Source organism: Osmia lignaria, chromosome 8 (assembly GCF_051020975.1).
Source record: "Osmia lignaria lignaria isolate PbOS001 chromosome 8, iyOsmLign1, whole genome shotgun sequence".
NCBI lineage: Eukaryota > Metazoa > Arthropoda > Insecta > Hymenoptera > Megachilidae > Osmia > Osmia lignaria.
Genome location: NC_135039.1, coordinates 12,933,545 through 12,951,061, shown reverse-complemented (window position 1 = coordinate 12,951,061; position 17,517 = coordinate 12,933,545). Strand labels below are relative to the sequence as shown.

Genomic DNA, 17,517 nt, shown 5'->3' with positions numbered 1-17,517 from the left:
GCGGATCGAGCAAGGAAACTCGAACGAGCGTGGTTTGTCTCCAATCTTTCATTCATTGACCCCACCTGGCTGGTTCGTGTTCTGCGGTCCTTCGATTTCGTATGCAATCGGTGTGCGGTTGCATCGTGTGTGACCACATCAATCTGCATTCAAATCTCCCGGGCAACCCTTCTTCTACCTCTCTCTCATTCTTCGGTTAGAGTCCCTTTCTTCCTCTGTTCGTTCGATTCTCTTTTGTTTTTGCACCTCGCACAGTTTCGGACACCAACAGGTCCCTCTGTGGTTCCTATTAAAGCCGCGTTCGTATTGTATTCAAATCGAGCTTTCGCGAGCTCATTAAGCTTCATCCGTCCACTCGTTTGTAAAATACGTACTGTGCCTTTTCGCGCTTCTTCCTATTTTAATCCTTGCCAAAGGAACCACGCGTGGACCACCGTTCTCTACTGTAAAATTTCATTTTTTAACCTTCGAGTGGCGTTGAAATTAGAAGGCACAACACGAGTAACATTAAACTACAAATTGACTCGGTCTTTGGCTTAGGTTCTGGTAGTAGGTGCCACGATGAAAGGAAAGCAGAAGGAAGTTCCAATCGTGCGTGTACGTAGTTGATGCGCGTTTAATAATCCTTTGTTTATTCATGGGGCCGCCTCATTGTCCGTGATTCACGGTGCATCTCCGCGATCCAACCTGAATGTCAAATCACTCTTCAAACTATGTGCCGCGGTTGATCTATCGCCTTGCGCGATCGTGGTTTATCCTTTCCAATCGTCCGATCAATCGATCCGGCCAATTAATTGAACAATTTCATAAACATACAGATTAGTAGAAGAATTTAAATTAGCATCGGGCCGAATGAAAGGAGCGCGCGTACGATGGGTTAAGTACGAAATAAGTAGGTATGCAAGTGTGGTGTGCATCAGCGAGGAGAAGGAGGAGGAAATGCAAGGAGGGGGCGGAGGAGGCGTACGCTTTGTAGTTGCCGCGACGTGACGTAACTGCCAACTTAAGGAAAAGGTTCCTGGTATTGCGGGATGCGCGAACGAGCCTCTGGAGGTGGCGGCCGAGGCATCATCCTCCCTCGTCCTCCTCCCCAGACCCCGGGGGACTCGCGCTCTCCTCTTCCTCTCAACCGCCACCCAAGCCAACGCGTCCAGACGGTCAACGACACTTTTCGGAATTACGCAATTGCTCGAATTTGTCGAATTATGCCCGACCCCTGTTATGTCGTCGGACCCTTTGTGCGCGAGACTCGCCTCCTCGCCGAATTCCGTTCTTTCTGTCTTCCCTTGTAGGGGCAACACGACGTATTTTTATTTTTATTGCAATCCGTTTCAAGTTCAATTTTCCAATTTTCAATTTTTTATTTAGTTAAGTATGGGAAGAAGCTAGGTTAAACTGGGGTGTAGGGTTTTTAGGAGGGGAAGGAAACCTGGCGGCCGCCAGCCCAACCTAAGGTCTCCAGGGTACCAAACGCTCTTCTCCCCCCACTAGGCGGCTACGAATATTAGATTGAGCGTTCGCAACGGTGACGCAGCGGCACGAAAATTGCCCTGTCGATTCGTTAAGTGCGGAGAGTCTCGTAGACTACCAGGAATCCGGGGGATTAATTGCCGTTCCGTCTGGCGGAGCGGACGAGCATTTTCGACATGGGAGAAAAACCGTGAATCTCCAACTTTTCCTTGTTATTCATTTGCATGCAAATTGGCCAGCCGCGTGAGTCTGTGTAAACCGCTTAATTACCCGTTGAACAGCGATCGTCTAACGCTCGAATCTCCCCTACTCGTTAACGCAGCTCGATGTTATTAAACAGAGCCTGATTACTCGACGCGCTTGTTCGAACGTCTGCCCGTGAAACGTTTTAATCGTTTATGCCGACTGATCGGAAGCCGCGTTAGGTATATACCGTTCAACTCAACGAATTGTTGGCTACGACTCTTGCAGGTGAACCGGCCGCTCACGATGAAGAAGGAGGGCATTCAGACGAGGAACAGGAAGCTCTCGTCGAAGAGCAAGAAGAAGAAGGCCGGCGGCTGCCTAGGCCTCGGCGGCGTGATGGGCGATATGATCAAGGCCAGTGGTCATCTCGATCTCGATAACAAGCCATTCCACTCGGGCTTCGGTTCACCAATGAGTAAGTTCAATCTCCAACTTTCTCTACCTCTTTCAGACATATAGATTCAAAAATCTTTGAACGTTCCATTGAGAGCTGGAAAGAACTCACTTGGAAGGACTGCAGGTCCTATTGATCTTGCTCCACAGCCCCTTTGGGTATTTTAATTCTTTCCAGCTGCCCCCAGCGCCTATAGACACCTAGGGTAGATTAATCTTAGGACGGAGGACCATGGAGAGGGCCCCAATTTTAATTTTTTCGTATTCCATATCACTTTCATTTTCTAAATTTTATATGGTGCCTTTGAAAAAGGGTTAAGTAGAGGTTTCTTTAGGAGGTACTCAAAAGGAGTGATCCAATTGTTTTTACAGGCACGTCGCAGCATCACCACACGATGCACCCGGCGATGCAGCACTACATGTACCACACGGGCGTCGGCGTGGCCGGAGGTCTTCATCAAGGCTTCGCACCACCGGCGCCGCCCCCGATCCACCCCCACTCGCATTCGCATTCCCATTCCCACCACATGACGAGTCTTCAGGGTCTCCAGTTGGCCGCCACGACGAATGCGATGGTAAGTGCCCAATCTGCAAAATCCCTCCAACTATCTCGCAAACTTTTGACGAGGAAATAGTGCACGACTCGGACGTTCTTGCGAAGGGGTCGATACTGTCCACAGAGGGAGACAATGGATTTTTTTTCTTCTGTGATTTCAGACCGGTTGGCGATCGGAGTACACATGAATCGCGAGTGATCAGCAGCTCAGGACGCAGCCCACCACTCTTGTTCTATCGTAAACTTAAAAGAAGTCGAACTCCTCTCTTTCTCTCCTAGCGACAAAGGGAGACGGTTTTCGAGAACAGGGAAGTATACCCTGAGAACACACCATTTCTTTTTTTTTTTTTCCTTTTTCCTCTCTTTCTTTCTTACACATACACACATACAGGTCTGTCCTTCTAATTTCTATTCTCTGTTTCTGTTCTCCTGTTGTTGCGGTCTCGCGTCGCTGTAAATATGTAAAGTTTCATCGTAGGGCCATCGAGCCCAGGCCCCAAGTACAAACGAAGTCAGCTAACTTGTATCGAGTCTTATTATACGCGCCTGTACATATAGATACACTTATACGGTTAAATGCAAGAGTTTATATTATGTGCGTGTACGTGTGAATGATGGGAGGGTGGGGCACGCCGGTGCGCGCCCCCCGTCCCTGTTTCGACGCGGAGCCTTCGAGGACGATTCTTTCTCACAGGGTGCTTTATCAGCGAATAAATTAGGAACATAATCGGTCGAACGGTTATTCGAAAACAAAGAAAGAAAAGGGTATGAAACCCTCGCGAATCGGAATCGATCTTCGGAGAGCAGCCGCGTTAGTCTTAAATGCGAATCGAGAGACATCGTGCAATTTTCAAAATCTTTTATCAAACCGCGCCGATCTTTTCAGCCTCCCTTCGAGACGGATTCATTCGTGTTTCCCCCCGTCGCGTTTAACGCAAAGGGAGGTGGGTATGTCGCGTTTGCGCTGAACGGGACCGGGCGGGGGTGTTTAATTTATTCGAGGGTGGAGGGAGAGAAGACGTCGCGGCGTCGTGTGTCGTACCGGTTAGAGGATAGCCAGCGGACAAGTAAATGTAAAACCACGTAGCGTAAATCCGTAAATTATATCGAGTTTCCGGTGAATCCAGATCGGGTCGATCGTCCTGTCGCGGGAGGAGGTCACGGGTGGAGGGACAGGGGAGAGGCGCGAGCTAAGGAGCAAGCCAGAAATGCAGAACGGAGGAGGATAAAGTGAAAACGAAACGAGATATCCGGCTACGGAGGAAGGCGTTGTAAATTTTGTATCTTCGAGATTGTGTACCGTTATCATTGTAATGATAGTATATAAATATATAAATGAACAAAATCTATATGAATGAATATAAATAAACAGAAATAAATAAATATATATATATATATACACACACACACACACACACATGGAAATATAAATATTATAAATATTATAAATAAATAGAAACGGCGTGGAGGACGGCTGGCTAAGCGCCGGGTGAGAGGAGTAAAAGTGATTGTGCATAAATTAGCGGTTAATTGCGCATCGTAAGATTTGCATCTAGATAGTCGAGCGATGGTAATTAAAACGATTTATCGCGAGCGAAAAGGTTAATAGCCGTAAATGACGATTATCATTATTATTCTTATTACTATTATCGTCGTCGCCGATCGGCCGATCGCCGATTATTCATTAATCGTTCTAATTAATTAATTAATCGCGGAGTGACTCGGCCGCGGTCGTTAACACGAGTCCAGACCACATTGTGATCCTTTCTTTTTTCGATGTTTAGGGTGTTTTTAAGGGGGGGAATTGGGAGCGGGGAGGGCAGAGGGGTTGAATCGATTCTCGATCCTCGATCCTCCGCCTTAAAAAATTCACATTTTCCGTCGGACAAAATTTTTTCTTCAAACTTGAAAACCTTTCCTCTCTTTGGACGTCTCGGTTTCGAAACTGAACCGACGGCAGAGGATCGACGATCGATCGAGCCAACCCCGGGGAACTCGCGGTAGGGGTGACTTTTCCCGAAAAAGACTGAGAAGCTAGACGAACGGCACGACGGATACGACCCAGCCGGAGGGGGGTGCTTTCTGGCGAGGAATTCGCGAACAACCACCCCCGCATTCAGGAACGAGAAGAACGCGAGAGGGAGGTTATTCTAATAATAGTATTATTAGGGAGTAGCGTGTAGACTGTATAAAACACACGAACCGAGACAGACACACAAACATACACACGGATATACAGCCGCATAGGTATAAATGATGTTTAAGAGGAGAAGAAGGGAAAGTTGGGGACAGATATGGTCGTCGACGTAGGATCGACGAGTAGGACAGAGGAGGTGTATCGTGGCGATATTATTTCGAATGTATAAAGCGACATTGTAAGATATCATTGTAAAAAAAGGTTTTAACTTAAAATAAATTAAACGATAATTCACGCATTAACATTTCTAGTTGGTGGATCGGATCACAGTTGAAGGTGCCATCCCTTCCGACCTGTTGCCTGCAAATTTTTTTCCCTTCTATTTTTGTTAGCAAAAGGGAAGAAGAGGAATTTACAATCGGATGCTGCGCAACGCGACGATCACTTCGTACGGGCTTCTCTTATTAATTAACAGGCGCGACTTAATTAAGTCTTATCGGCGGCGAGGCGAGGTGTTTAGCTGTAAATCAAAGGCACGCCGGCTTTCGCGAAAGCAAATAAATTCCCTCCTGGCAGCAGATAGCTATCGATATCCGGACCAGACGCCGGGAAATAAGGAGCTTCCGAACGAGATATCGCGACGCGAACGAACCACCATTACTTCACTATCCTCCATGGACTTCGCTAACATTCGTGATTCGTTTAAAATTGTAGATACGTTTATTTCAATGCTGTAACATTTAGAACGAATTGAATCGTTTTTCAAGATTCTTTTTATATAATACCTTTTAGTAGAGTGAATTTGAATCAATTTTGGAGTAGACATGCTAATTTAATAATATTAGGTTTTTTGGGAATTTTATGTTCTCCTAAAAATGTATGAGAATTTAAATTTTAATTATTATTATCGTATAATTGGAATTTTGAAATTCGATTCCAATTGGGGTATAAACACACCCCAAAGTAATATACTTGACTCTTTTTGTAAAGAAAGTTAGAAATATAATATAATATGTTCATCAACCCTCGGACGACGTACCATGGAGAGAGCCACAATTCTAATGTTATTCATATTATTTTCATTTTCTAAATTTTACACAGTTCCTTTAAAAATTATTCTTCCAATACATGAAACTCTTTTGTTTAAAAATTATACATTCAACTATAATATAATGTCCCTATAAAATATAATTACCTTTCTTAGCCCTAACAAAGTTATAGTTTATTATATTATATCATCCCCTTTCTTAGGAAAAGGGTCAATAACTGTTATCCTACTTATGTAGCCAAAGTGTTTTTCTTTCATACAGTAAAATTATACCCTTGTGTAAAGAAATTTAAGTACCTTTAAAGGAACATTAAATAATTCTACAGTCATTGGAATTACTCAGAGTGCTAGGACACGAACAGGCGTTTTACAAGGGGTTGCATCGAAAAATTCTGCCCGAAGAAGGCTCCTCGTTTCACGGCGTATTAAATCCGGATAGCTTTCGAGAGCAGTGGAGGCGAGGTTAAACCGAGTCGCCGGCAGCTGGCTAGCAAATGGCTGTTTGAACGATCCGGGCTCAACAGAGTGGCGAATAGACGAGGGTAAAGGAGAGGGCAGAGAAATCGAAATCGAAATCGAAAGGAAGAGGCTGGCTCGGATAATCGTATCCCGGGCAAGATGTACGTTTTCTAGAAAAGTGATCGGGATTTCGCGTAATCCCGTTTCTGCCTCCACGGGACGGAGCCACCTCTCTCTTTCTCACGAGCGCCTCCCTTTTCTCCGCAAAGATCATCTTGCTTCGCTTCTCCACCGAGTCAACGAGATTTTCGCTTTAATCCCTCGCGGTTCGCCGCAGCTGCCTCCAGAAAAAAAGCATCCTTTAATCGTGGTCATTTCAAAAGAACCCAATCCACCGAATAAACGCCGTCGTTTAACCTTCCCCCGTGTGCAGGGGTGCAAACACACCCCAGGTTAATAAAACTCTCTTAATTCATTTTTAAATACTTTTGCAGCTAAAATTGTTCTTTACATTTTGCATAAAAATTGCAGGGGGTGTAATGACTCGTTTGCGCCCGGAGAGAAGGGGTGAGTGAAAATGCTAAAAAAGATTCGAGGGGATCGAGAGCTGCTGACTGTGTAAAAGTTCGAGCCGGACAGGTTGAAAGATTGACCAGAGGTAATCTCTCTTAGATTTTATTACTGGAAGAAAATCGAACAGGCGCTAGTTTCCGCGTCAGTTGGCTAAAGTGACGCATTCACGAAATCCCCGCAGCTAGAACGATCGCTGTAAACCTCTGTATACGGTAAGAAAATTCGGCTGAATCGAGGAAGAGCCTGTCCGACGAACGAACGACCGGGTAATCCTTGTCCCTGTTCCCGTATCCTGCAGTGTGGGTCAAGCACGAGGGGTCAATCTCACGTCGAGTGTGAAACTGAGGGATTTCGAGGTTGTCCAGGGCAAATAAGGAAGGAGAAATCAATCGAACGGATTTACAGGACCGACAGCTTCCACTGGTCAATCTATCGGGAACGACGGCCTCATCGAGCGTGATATCATCTTTCTCGGATGCAACGGACGCGAAGGTTCTTTGATTAATTCAATGCCGAGTGGAAAATTCAGTTGGTAAGCGAAATGGAATCGGGGGCTTGAAATTGAAGCGGAATGGACACGTCTGAGAGTCGAGGCTTTAGCTGTTGGCGATCTTGGTGTCCTGATTATTGTTGCCGGCACGCAACGTTGTTTAACGTGTCACGCACTTCCAAGACGAAGCGTTCGTCCGCTGGGAAACGAGTTAACTCGGCCAGATTTCCGCGCTACGTTTCCACGAAACCCACCGCCCCAGCGCGCGGCCACTTAAAGCACAGTTAATTCGTTGTTGCCTCTAACTAGAATTTCTTCGATCGCGATCCGCCGGAAAATGTTGCTGCAATCTTGCTACTGATTCGAGAAGTGTTCGAAGAAATGCTATTAATATAACTTAGATGATTTATAAATGTTTGGAAAATAAAAAATTATAATTAGAGGTGGACGGGTACCCGGGAAATTGAGTCGGATCGGCGGGTACCCGACCCTTATGAATGTTTGGCTAGGTTAGGTCCAAAGCGTCCGAGCCCATCCGAATTTTTCCGAACCCGTCCGAACTCTTCTGACTCCGCCCAAATTCTTCCGAACCCATCCGAGTCCGCCCGAATTTTTCCGAACTCATCCGAACCTACCCGAGCTAGTAATTTCGGATACCAGTACACTCCTAACTACAATCTATTTATCAAAGAATTAATAAAACGTTATCGAGGACAATTTGCTTTGATGCAATTGAAAGGATCGTTTAGTTGGGCTGAAAAGGTGTAAAAGAGATTCTGAACAAGCAGAACAGCTTCAATTAGCAGCAGGAGCGACGGTGGTGGATGGAACCGATCGAACTAGAGGGGAGTGAAATGGTAGGAAAAAGGAAGAACAGCGGGTGCATTGTTTCTGTGGGAGGATCCCATGCATAAGTTAGAGTAGGGCTTGTACAGGTGTAAAAGAAGAATGCTCTCTCGTGTGGGTATTATGGGTCCTGGCAGAGGTGGAGGCGTCGGAGGTGGCAGAGAGAGGCAAAGGGTTATACGTATAGAAGAAGGAGGAGGTGGAGGAGTAGGCTGGCGTACAAAGGCGCGAGTTTCGCCAAGTAATCGTGCCCATTAATAACGATGCTGATCCACCTCCTATGCCTCCCCCTACGCCCCGTCGACTGACCTCCCCCCTGGACATTTCTTCCTCGCGGGAAACAAAAGTCTTTTCTTATTCTTTTATTCAAAACTCATCAAAGTAACGCGTTAAACCTTTCGGTCCCTATGAATTTCACTAAAATACAGGGGACCTACTAGTTGTAGGTGGTAGGTTGCGTAACGAGACAGAGAGGGTAGAACGGTCCGCGCGGAGGGATGGCAAAGAGTTTATCGTTTAATTATCTACAAACGTCCGCGGGCGCAAATTATCGAGCAAACGGCGTGCACCGTCGAAATTCAGTTGGCCGATTTAATTGCAGGTTGATCATGAAGCAGCGAGGCGAGCCATCGACGCCCTCGATGCTCGATTTTCGAGCGGGCAGATCGTGCCTCTCGATCGGCACTCTACTCTCCTCCTGGCACCTCCCTTCATCCACCCAGTCGAATCCTTTTCCCGCCACTCTCGTTTCGTTCTTTTTAATCTGCCCCCCCTCGAATATTCGCCTCCTTTTTCGTTCCACCCTGCGCCTTCCTTCTCCGCGTCATATAACCGCGTCGTCGTTCTTTTTTTCTTCGATCGAGAGGGAAGCGCGTCGTTCGATCGGCCACGATACACGTCCGCCGGATTAATCGCATCAACGGCTGATCCTGTTAATCCAATTCCTCGGCCGATAAGATCGGGCGATAAGGAAATTTCGAGCTGACGGCGCTTCGAGAAATCATCGACAGGATGACGAAGCAGCCGACGATCGCGCCATGGATTTTCTACAGAAACGTCTGTTTCGAATGAAATTGTAAAGGAGGCTGGGATGGTCCCGTTGACAATCAAGGAGAGGAGGAAAGGTGAGCGGGCAGTTGGCGAATAATAAATCGCACAAATCACGGTCGACTAGTTAAGAAAGGCAGGGGGTCCGGGGTGCATAGGGCAGATACTTTAATAACGGCAATTATCGGCGCCCTCCCGTTACCGAATCGTTCGATTCTGGCAGCTCATATGCGCCGGGATCGAATAAGGTAGGCGCGCGTGTTAATCATCGCTGGTACGAGCGGCCAACCGAGTCGAGAGAGAGTCGAGTGTTGGTGGAGGGCGGGTGAGGAGGAGGAGGAAGGAAGGGTATCCCCGAATGCCCGTGGATGACCAGTCATTGTTGCCTCATAAAGCCAGTGAATGCCCTCCTCGTGATTCCGCCTCGATGGGCCAGCCAAAAAACGATCGGGCTAATCGTTCGACGATTGTAATAGGTTTTCTTCACGGTCGTTGTCCCGCCTTGCGCTCGCGCGCCACGCTCGATTCATCTTGGGAATATAAACAGCAGGGACTGCCGGTTAATTGGGGTTGGAATTACGATTACAAGGCTGGATAAAGTGCTTTTATTAACCTCTAGCCCGTTCGGCCATTTAAACGCTGCGGCGATCGCACTGAATTATTCAGATATTTCGAATGTTTGCGCTTGTCGAGCTGTCTCGTGGATAACCATCGTGCTTACTTCCTGTCTTCCTTCATTCCCATGCTAAATATTAACAGATTGTTCGTTTACGTACATTCAAGTAAACCGAGTAATTAGCAATCGCAAGTCAACGGCCGACGAGTTAGCTTTATCGGTAGCCGTGCGATCAGCGAAGTTAAGCTAACTCGACCGCGGATTCCAGAAAGATGGGTTACCGCGCGCCGTTGACTCTCCGGGCAGTATAGAATTGATAATGAATAAAAAAAGAAATGACCAAAAGGGAGAATTATAAAAGAACATAGAATTAATAAAAATAAAAATTGATGATGTGTAATGTTTCCTAGAGCAAAAGTAAAACCTAAAATACCACCAATACTACCATAAAATACAAAACCTGTAGGGGTCGAAAACATCGTAAGTACACCCTATAACCTGATTCCCGTTCATCGTATGCATTTTTAACGATTGCAGAACGATTTCGATGGTTACAAAGCGCAAAAGAAGCGGAAAATCTTGTTTGCAAACGAGATCTCGAGTGTCGTAGGAGAGGTAGTAGCGATCTTCTCGAGGGGAAAAAATTAACAATGGCCCCGTGAAACCGCTTAGACCGAGTGACACGCGAAGAGAAGAAGGCGCAGACAGGAAGGAAGGAGAATAGGGAACAGGAGAGACTGGCAAACCGATTTCCTGCATGAATTGGCCTGCTACGGAACGCCGAGCTATCCTGTTTACTCTTCGGATCACCGCCACCTATAATTTCGCCTTCCACCGACCGTTCTTCTTCTCGTCCGCATAGATTTGATCCTGTTACGTGAATACCGGCGACCAGGAATCCGTTCGAGCACCCCTAATCTCCCCTATTGTTACCCCCAGCCTCCATTCGATTCTCCTTTATAACGGAATCCGACCTTCTAATCGACTCTCGCCACCGCGTTTGCGTCTAGCCGCGTAACGAGAATCTCCATGGAACTGGCAAGTATTACCAGCTCCGGAGTTTATAAAGTCTTCGGCGCGAGGAATCCTCGGGAGATGGATGTAGATGTCGGACAAGGGTTATCGACAGCCGGGAGTCTACCCCGCTAGTTAGGCCCCCATAAAGCCACGACGTAAATTATCCGCGAGACTGACACTTCGAGGAGTGTTTGCGATGGTCCACCTCCCGTCAACGCCCTCGCCGCGCGCCAACCGAGCCCAAGAAAGTTGTTCAACTTTCATCGAATCGAATATAGTCGTCCAAGGGAAACTTCCAACTAGAAACGAGCGCAAATACCACAGGGTAAAATTGAACGTTACGTTAAACGGAGTAAAACGTTAGACGGAGCATCGTCGAAAAAGATAAGTAAATCGTTCAGCAGGATAATAGGAGGCGGATTTTTCAGCATCGAGCACAAATTCATTAATGGCCGGCGGGATCGTAGTCTCCCGTGAGGAGCGAACAATACGTCGCCTAATAGAAATCAAATCGCCTCACCATTTATAACGACCCACCTCGTGCCTTCCTTTTGTTTCGTCTGTCCTGCTCTCGCTGCCCGTTCGCGGCTCTCTTTTTCGCCCATCATGGAATAATCGAACAAGATTGATGAGAGCGGCATGACTGGCCGCTTACAGGGATCTTTAGAGGAATCACGCGGTGGACTCTGCTACACGGTGTATCGGGCGAGCGAGAAACGTGGAGGAGAGGGAGGACCACGAGAACTTCTCTTCGAGTCGAGCTGGCTTTCTCGAGTATCATGGTGTCACGGTGCCCCGTGACACCGGCTCTTATACAGACACGCCGGCTCCTGACGTCTGGAACATCGACATTTTACGCTCGGAATTTCCATTGTACCCCGAGAAAAGCGATCGTGTGATCGACCAGTTATCCTGCCTCCTCGCGCTCCTATTAGCCCTCTTCGAGTAGATCAAAAAGCCATACTAGAAATCGTTAGATCGGTGAACTTGGAGCGCGATTAAATCGTAGTTTACACATTTCCAGTTACACAAGAGTGTAAAAATCCGCCACAGTGAGTCATCGCCAGCGTGATGCAAGCGGATGCCGTGTAGGACCTTTCGCGAGGCGTACCCCGTACCGTCCTCGCGATTCGACACTCGATCGCGCAACGACGACACAGGTGAAAACGTAATTAAGAATGCTGCTTATTAAAAGCCGCGTTGCGCGGTGCGCGGCTCGCGCCGCGGGATGGTCAGGTAAAAGGTAAAATAACCGAGCTGGCTCCATGTGTGGCACGGTTAGCAGCCCATCCATTTTTCTGACTGCTTGTTGTTTCGCGCCAGGGGTCCTCCCAGCTCCTCTCTCTATCTCTCCTATAATCCAGCCAGGCTAATCCGATCCAGAGAAATCTGGCCTTAATGTAATCGTAATCGGCGCGGTTACAGCTTCGAATTTCTCTTCCGTTTCGTGAAAACTTGCCCTCTCCTTTTCCCTTCCTTCGGGGCTTAGATATTCTTCACGGAGAGTCACGGTAAATAATAGGTTGTTCCTGGGAGGAAAAAGCTCGACGGAACGGGAAGGGCAGAAGCTGGCTGGCGGCATTTAGTCGTCGCGCAAGAAGCATTAAACGATCTCCTGCAGGAACTCCATGCTAGGCTGGTAACGCCTTGCAGAGTAGCGCCGTTAAGACGCATTACTTCCACCGTTGGTATCCGGGCATTTGTCCAGCACGACGCGTCCAGGAACTGGACTAGGCGGCTGGGGATGGGGCCAACGTTCGACAATTTACTGCTGCCCAACCTCGCCACCCGCCCCCTCTGTACGTGTCTCCGGAATCGTGTTAGGATTTTCTGCACGCTCGTACATCTTTTTCTAATCGCGTCCACGGTCCGTGCTCGTTTTAGGCGGCTGGGATTAGAACGATCGCGGTGAGTCGTCCTAGGATTTACTCGTGTTTTTTAAATATAGGGGCGGAAAAGAGTTACGGAAGCCGATCATCCATTGTTTGCCGAAGAAATTGATTTCGAACCACTGTTTTCTCATATTATAGATGTGGAACACGCTCGTACGCTTTGTAACCGAGAATTAAAACGCACGCAATTCTGTCGTAATAACAAAGTTCTAATTATCGACCGTGTAACTACAAATAACAATAATATTAATGATCATACAAAAGATCCTCGATGAAATCTACGCGGCGCACAATGAGCCTATAGATCCTTTCCCGCGGAATGTTTACGCGGTTCGACTAATTAAATTAATCGGGGGAGGGGAGGAAGAAATACACCAAAGCGTAATAATTTCACAGTAACATCCTACTCGCAACGAGTCCCTTCTTCGTGTCGTCGCAGCAGCTGCAAACGCGATTACATAATTACAAGACGGACGCGTCGATTGCGTGGCTCGTAAATCACGAATACGTTTCTAAATTGTCTGCCGCGGCGGGAGATTTCTTTTCGAGGAGGATCGTAAATTTTCTCGGTGGAAAACACAGACCGGCGTGGACGCGTTTACAAGACAATCGAAGCTAATCGAACGTCTCTGAGTAATGCGTGAATAATTTTCTATTATAGCGACGTGAGCGGACCTTGTCTTTTTCTCTCCTACCAGCAGTTTCCCGACCCGCCCGTGAAGTCATCGCGAGGGTGCCGGTCGATCGTGCGTGTCGACGCGAAAATAAATGTTACGATCCCGCTCCACGATACGTCCACTCGATAAATTTACGCTACTGCGAACGGTCACGCCGTTAAATACGATTTTCGCGAGGTGCACGAGCTTGCCTTACTATTTCCTTCCTACCTTTCCACCTGTCGCGATTCAGTTTCTATGTTTCTCCCTTAAGGGGGTAGTTGGGTGGAGAGTAAGGGCGCGCGGGTCTCCGAAAATTTGGGTGGGGATCTTGAAAGTTTGTGTAACATTTGGAATCTCCCAAGACTCGACTTAATTGGACTTGACCCGACCCGATTCGACCCGTCCCAATGACCACCCAATTCGACTCGACTCCACCAATGATTACCCGGTCCAACCCGACCCGACCCGACCCAAATCAGTGATTATTAGCACTCTCGAATCTATTCGACCCGATCATTGCCCGACTCGACCCGAACTGCGGCTTGGGTACCCGAACCCATCTCTAGTAAACAAATATAATGCTAGTTTGCTATAGTGCCGATTTCTAAAATACTTACTGTAAGAGAGAAAAAGGTGTTTCGTCTCGGGATCGTCTGTCAAACTCGTCAGTGGGCTGACAACAGACGATCCCTGCCCCAGATAACTATCGTACGACTATTTGGAACTGATATATATCCGAACGGCATGCTGGGCGAGCGCTTGCGAGAGCACCGTTCAATCTCGCCGCCATCTAGCGCTCCCCGGTCCGAACTCAAGGCGTCCGGGGAGACGAAACTCTCTCCCCTCCACTAAACGCCTACATTACCTCCCTATCACTCACCCCAGTTAAACTCGAGTAAATTTTCTTCACAGTGGAAAATTGACTGCGTACGATCCTCGTTAATTACGCGACTCACGATGGGCTCTAGTTTCGTTAACGCGAGCGGATAATACAATTCAGAAACGATCCCGGTCGCTACGCGGCGATCTTAATCGTGCCTCATTGTTCGCTCGACGAGTTACATAAATGTGCATACAGTCGGGGCGATTACTTGGCGTAATATATAAAGTATCGTGCAATTACTCCGTCGGCGTTGCCGCGGGTAGATGTTATCGGGGAAAAAATCTGATCGGTCTCTTAACGATATCGTTCCATCGTGCCTCGGAGTGCAAACATAACGTAACTCGACAATTGACAGGGAACGAAGAGTTTGTAAATCCGGAGCCCTGTTACGATTCATTGTCCGTCGCATCGACTCAAAGGAGCTTGAAAATTTTCGATCGGTAACGAACGGGCTCGACTGGCCAGCCCGGTAACTTTCCAAGGTAATTCGCGTCTATATACAGGCGTACTTGACCCGTTGGCTATTAATCTCCTGTGCCATCACCCCCTCGATCCTGAAGGAGGCGTATCCGAACTAATATACGACGACACGACCCACGCCTCTATCGGCCGCAACCTAACGAGGACTGACTTTAACGGTTAAATAATATTGCTTTGAGCTCTTTCTCCGCGATCGCCAGGGAAAAACCTCCCCCGTAACACCCTCTATCGAGATCCTTACCCCGTGGGAATCTTTATTGTTTATACGATACTTTTCCTTGCGCGCCTTTCATTTTCAAACTTGACTAATGGAATATCTCGTGGTATACGTCTGCCACGATGTCCGACGCGGCTCTATCTTGGATATAACTGTAAGGCGGACGTGGAAGCTTGTAACTCGGTGAAATTCGTGGAAGAGACGAGGAGATCGCCGCGGCCTCGTTATGCTTTACGATCATCTGCGTAAAACAATGGAACGTTCTGTCGGTTTTACAAGCGCTCGGTACACAGGTGGATCGGGGTTATTTACTGGGCAATAATCGTTAACCCTCGACTATCTCTCTCTCTCGTTGCGTGTATATTTCTTCCTCCGTCAAAATGTTTCGACGTACGTTCATACGGATAAAGAGTCAGACGTTTTTTTTTTAAGTAATAGTTCTTCGATTATTATTCGATGATGGAGTTTCGCAACGAAACGTGCAAATTCGTCGGTGTTTAATTAACGAAACTGAGCGGGCGATGGATCGAGCAAAGGTAGGTTAACATCGTGTTTTGCATTTATACACACAGCCGGCCGATATCGGCTCTCAATTAGAACATTTCGAGCAAACGACCGTGATTATCCGGGTAATGATAGCTTGCTCGCGTTCCACACGATTCGCACGATCCCATTCGAGAGGCTGCAGCTTGCGCTCACGATTGCAGCTTGCTTCTTGTCGCGTGCCGGACCTTCATTTTCGATCGGCTCGCTCTCCCTCTGCTTCCGCTCTTTTCTAACCACCGAGGCGACAACACTGTTTTAACTTTCCTCAAATCCTTATCAATAATTACTAGGAAAAGTAAAAGAGAGCTGACCTATATCCTGCGAACGGTCATAGAAGATAATTGTGCAAGATTGACTTGGTAAAAATAATAAAATTATAGTAGAAGTATTGGGTAGTTACTCGGGGCCTGCGGGTACCCGAAGATTCGAGTCGGATAGACAGTATCGGGTACCCGAAAATTCGGGTCGGATAAATAACTTCGACTACCCAAATAAATTTATGTATGGAAGTTCCACCTGATCCAGACCCGAGGCTCGGGTACCCGAATGCTCTTACTAGCTTCATGAATTTCAACCATAGAATCATCTAAACGAGGAAAAGTGATTCGCACGATACGCGAAGATAATAAAAGACAAAGGAAGAAGCGTGAAACAGGGGGAGCTGAAATAAATTCCACGGAGGAAGCGGAGGCACGCGGAAGTCTGGAGCTATCGAAATTCCAGGGGCTCCCTCGTTTCTCGAGGATCTCGAATCTGCGATTGCGCTTCGACACACGGTCCCGTGCTCGTCCCCAACGAGGAAACCGTCTGCCCCGCTCGCATAGTCACAGAGATAGCTATCGTGGCCGAGATTTATCGTGCTGCGCCGACTATGCACCGTCGTCGTCGTCGTCGTCGTCGCCGTCGCGATAGTTGCAGCCGGGCCGAGGACCGACTACGATTCGCCAGCAGCGGAACACCTGCGAATTCGAGAAAACGATCGATCCTCCGCCTCCGTTCTATGCAGAATACCTTTCCTTTTTATTATTCCTCGATGTGCAACGGATAAACACCATAGTTGCACAATTAATTCAGCAATTTGCCTTGAAATCGAGACCATTGTTGGTAGCAACTCGAAACATCGAGGGGCTGGTACAATTATAATGTAATACAATTAAACACTTTTAAACTAGCATTAATGCCAGATTATAATTGCAAGGTAGCGAGCGGAAAATATAAATCGAAAAATAAACGATACCGATCTAAATAAATTGTAACTATTGCGTGCCGAATTAAACAATGCGATAAATTTATTCTATTGTACTTTCAGCATTTTATTCTATGCTACTCTGTTGTTCAGAATTTCTACCGTTGCAAATTAAGAATAATCTGGAAATTTTTTAGAAACTTCTTGCGTTAAAGAAATGATATATTTACATTATTTTCAAGTTGATGGACGCGACCACACTCTCTTCCATTTTTTCAGAGTTAACGAAGAAAAAATCGAAAAATATATCTACAGATGCAACGAGACGAAAGAGAGAGTCGACGGTGGTTCCTAAATCAAACTTAAACTGCAACGGCGTGTATATTTACAGGCGGGCCGGACGTCTGGAATCGAGCTTAATAGCGGCTTTTTATCGTGCCTCTCTGTCGCCGGTACCACTTGTACGCTCCTCGATGCTACGTGGATCGTATTTATGAAGGCGTTCAACGTTCAGGAGCGACAGGTGCAGCAGCCGAAGCAACAGCAGCAGCAGCACTGGGCACGCGTCTCCGTTCGCTGCAGCTGAACTAATTACCAATGCCGCGGCCAAGTAACAGGTACGGTTAATGCATCGGAGAACGCGTCACTTTGTTCCTTTCTCTTTCTTCCTTTTGCAAAATTGCAAATTAGAGAAAATAGAAAAGGATCTTTGAACACTCCCCCACTGATCCCGGGGAGAGTATCAGATTCCTACTG

The 17,517-nt window shown here is 47.2% G+C and overlaps 1 protein-coding gene and 1 long non-coding RNA gene across 7 annotated transcripts in view; one reads left to right on the top strand and one right to left on the bottom strand.

The window, feature by feature from the left end:
- Positions 1-3,494, top strand: part of LOC117606403 (uncharacterized) — a 63,374-nt gene extending 59,880 nt beyond the window's left edge. For 5 of the 6 annotated variants that reach the window (XM_076689779.1, XM_034328783.2, XM_034328784.2 and 2 more), the window contains exons 6-8: positions 1,942-2,131; positions 2,482-2,684; positions 2,827-3,494. In XM_076689779.1, the coding sequence (XP_076545894.1) occupies positions 1,942-2,131; positions 2,482-2,684; positions 2,827-2,853 (420 nt within the window). In that variant the 3' untranslated portion in view covers positions 2,854-3,494. The remainder of the gene's footprint in view (positions 1-1,941; positions 2,132-2,481; positions 2,685-2,826) is intronic. The other variant, XM_034328787.2, reaches the window with a different exon arrangement.
- Positions 1-17,517, bottom strand: part of LOC143305593 (uncharacterized) — a 185,156-nt gene that overhangs the window by 75,546 nt on the left and 92,093 nt on the right. The window lies entirely within an intron of this gene.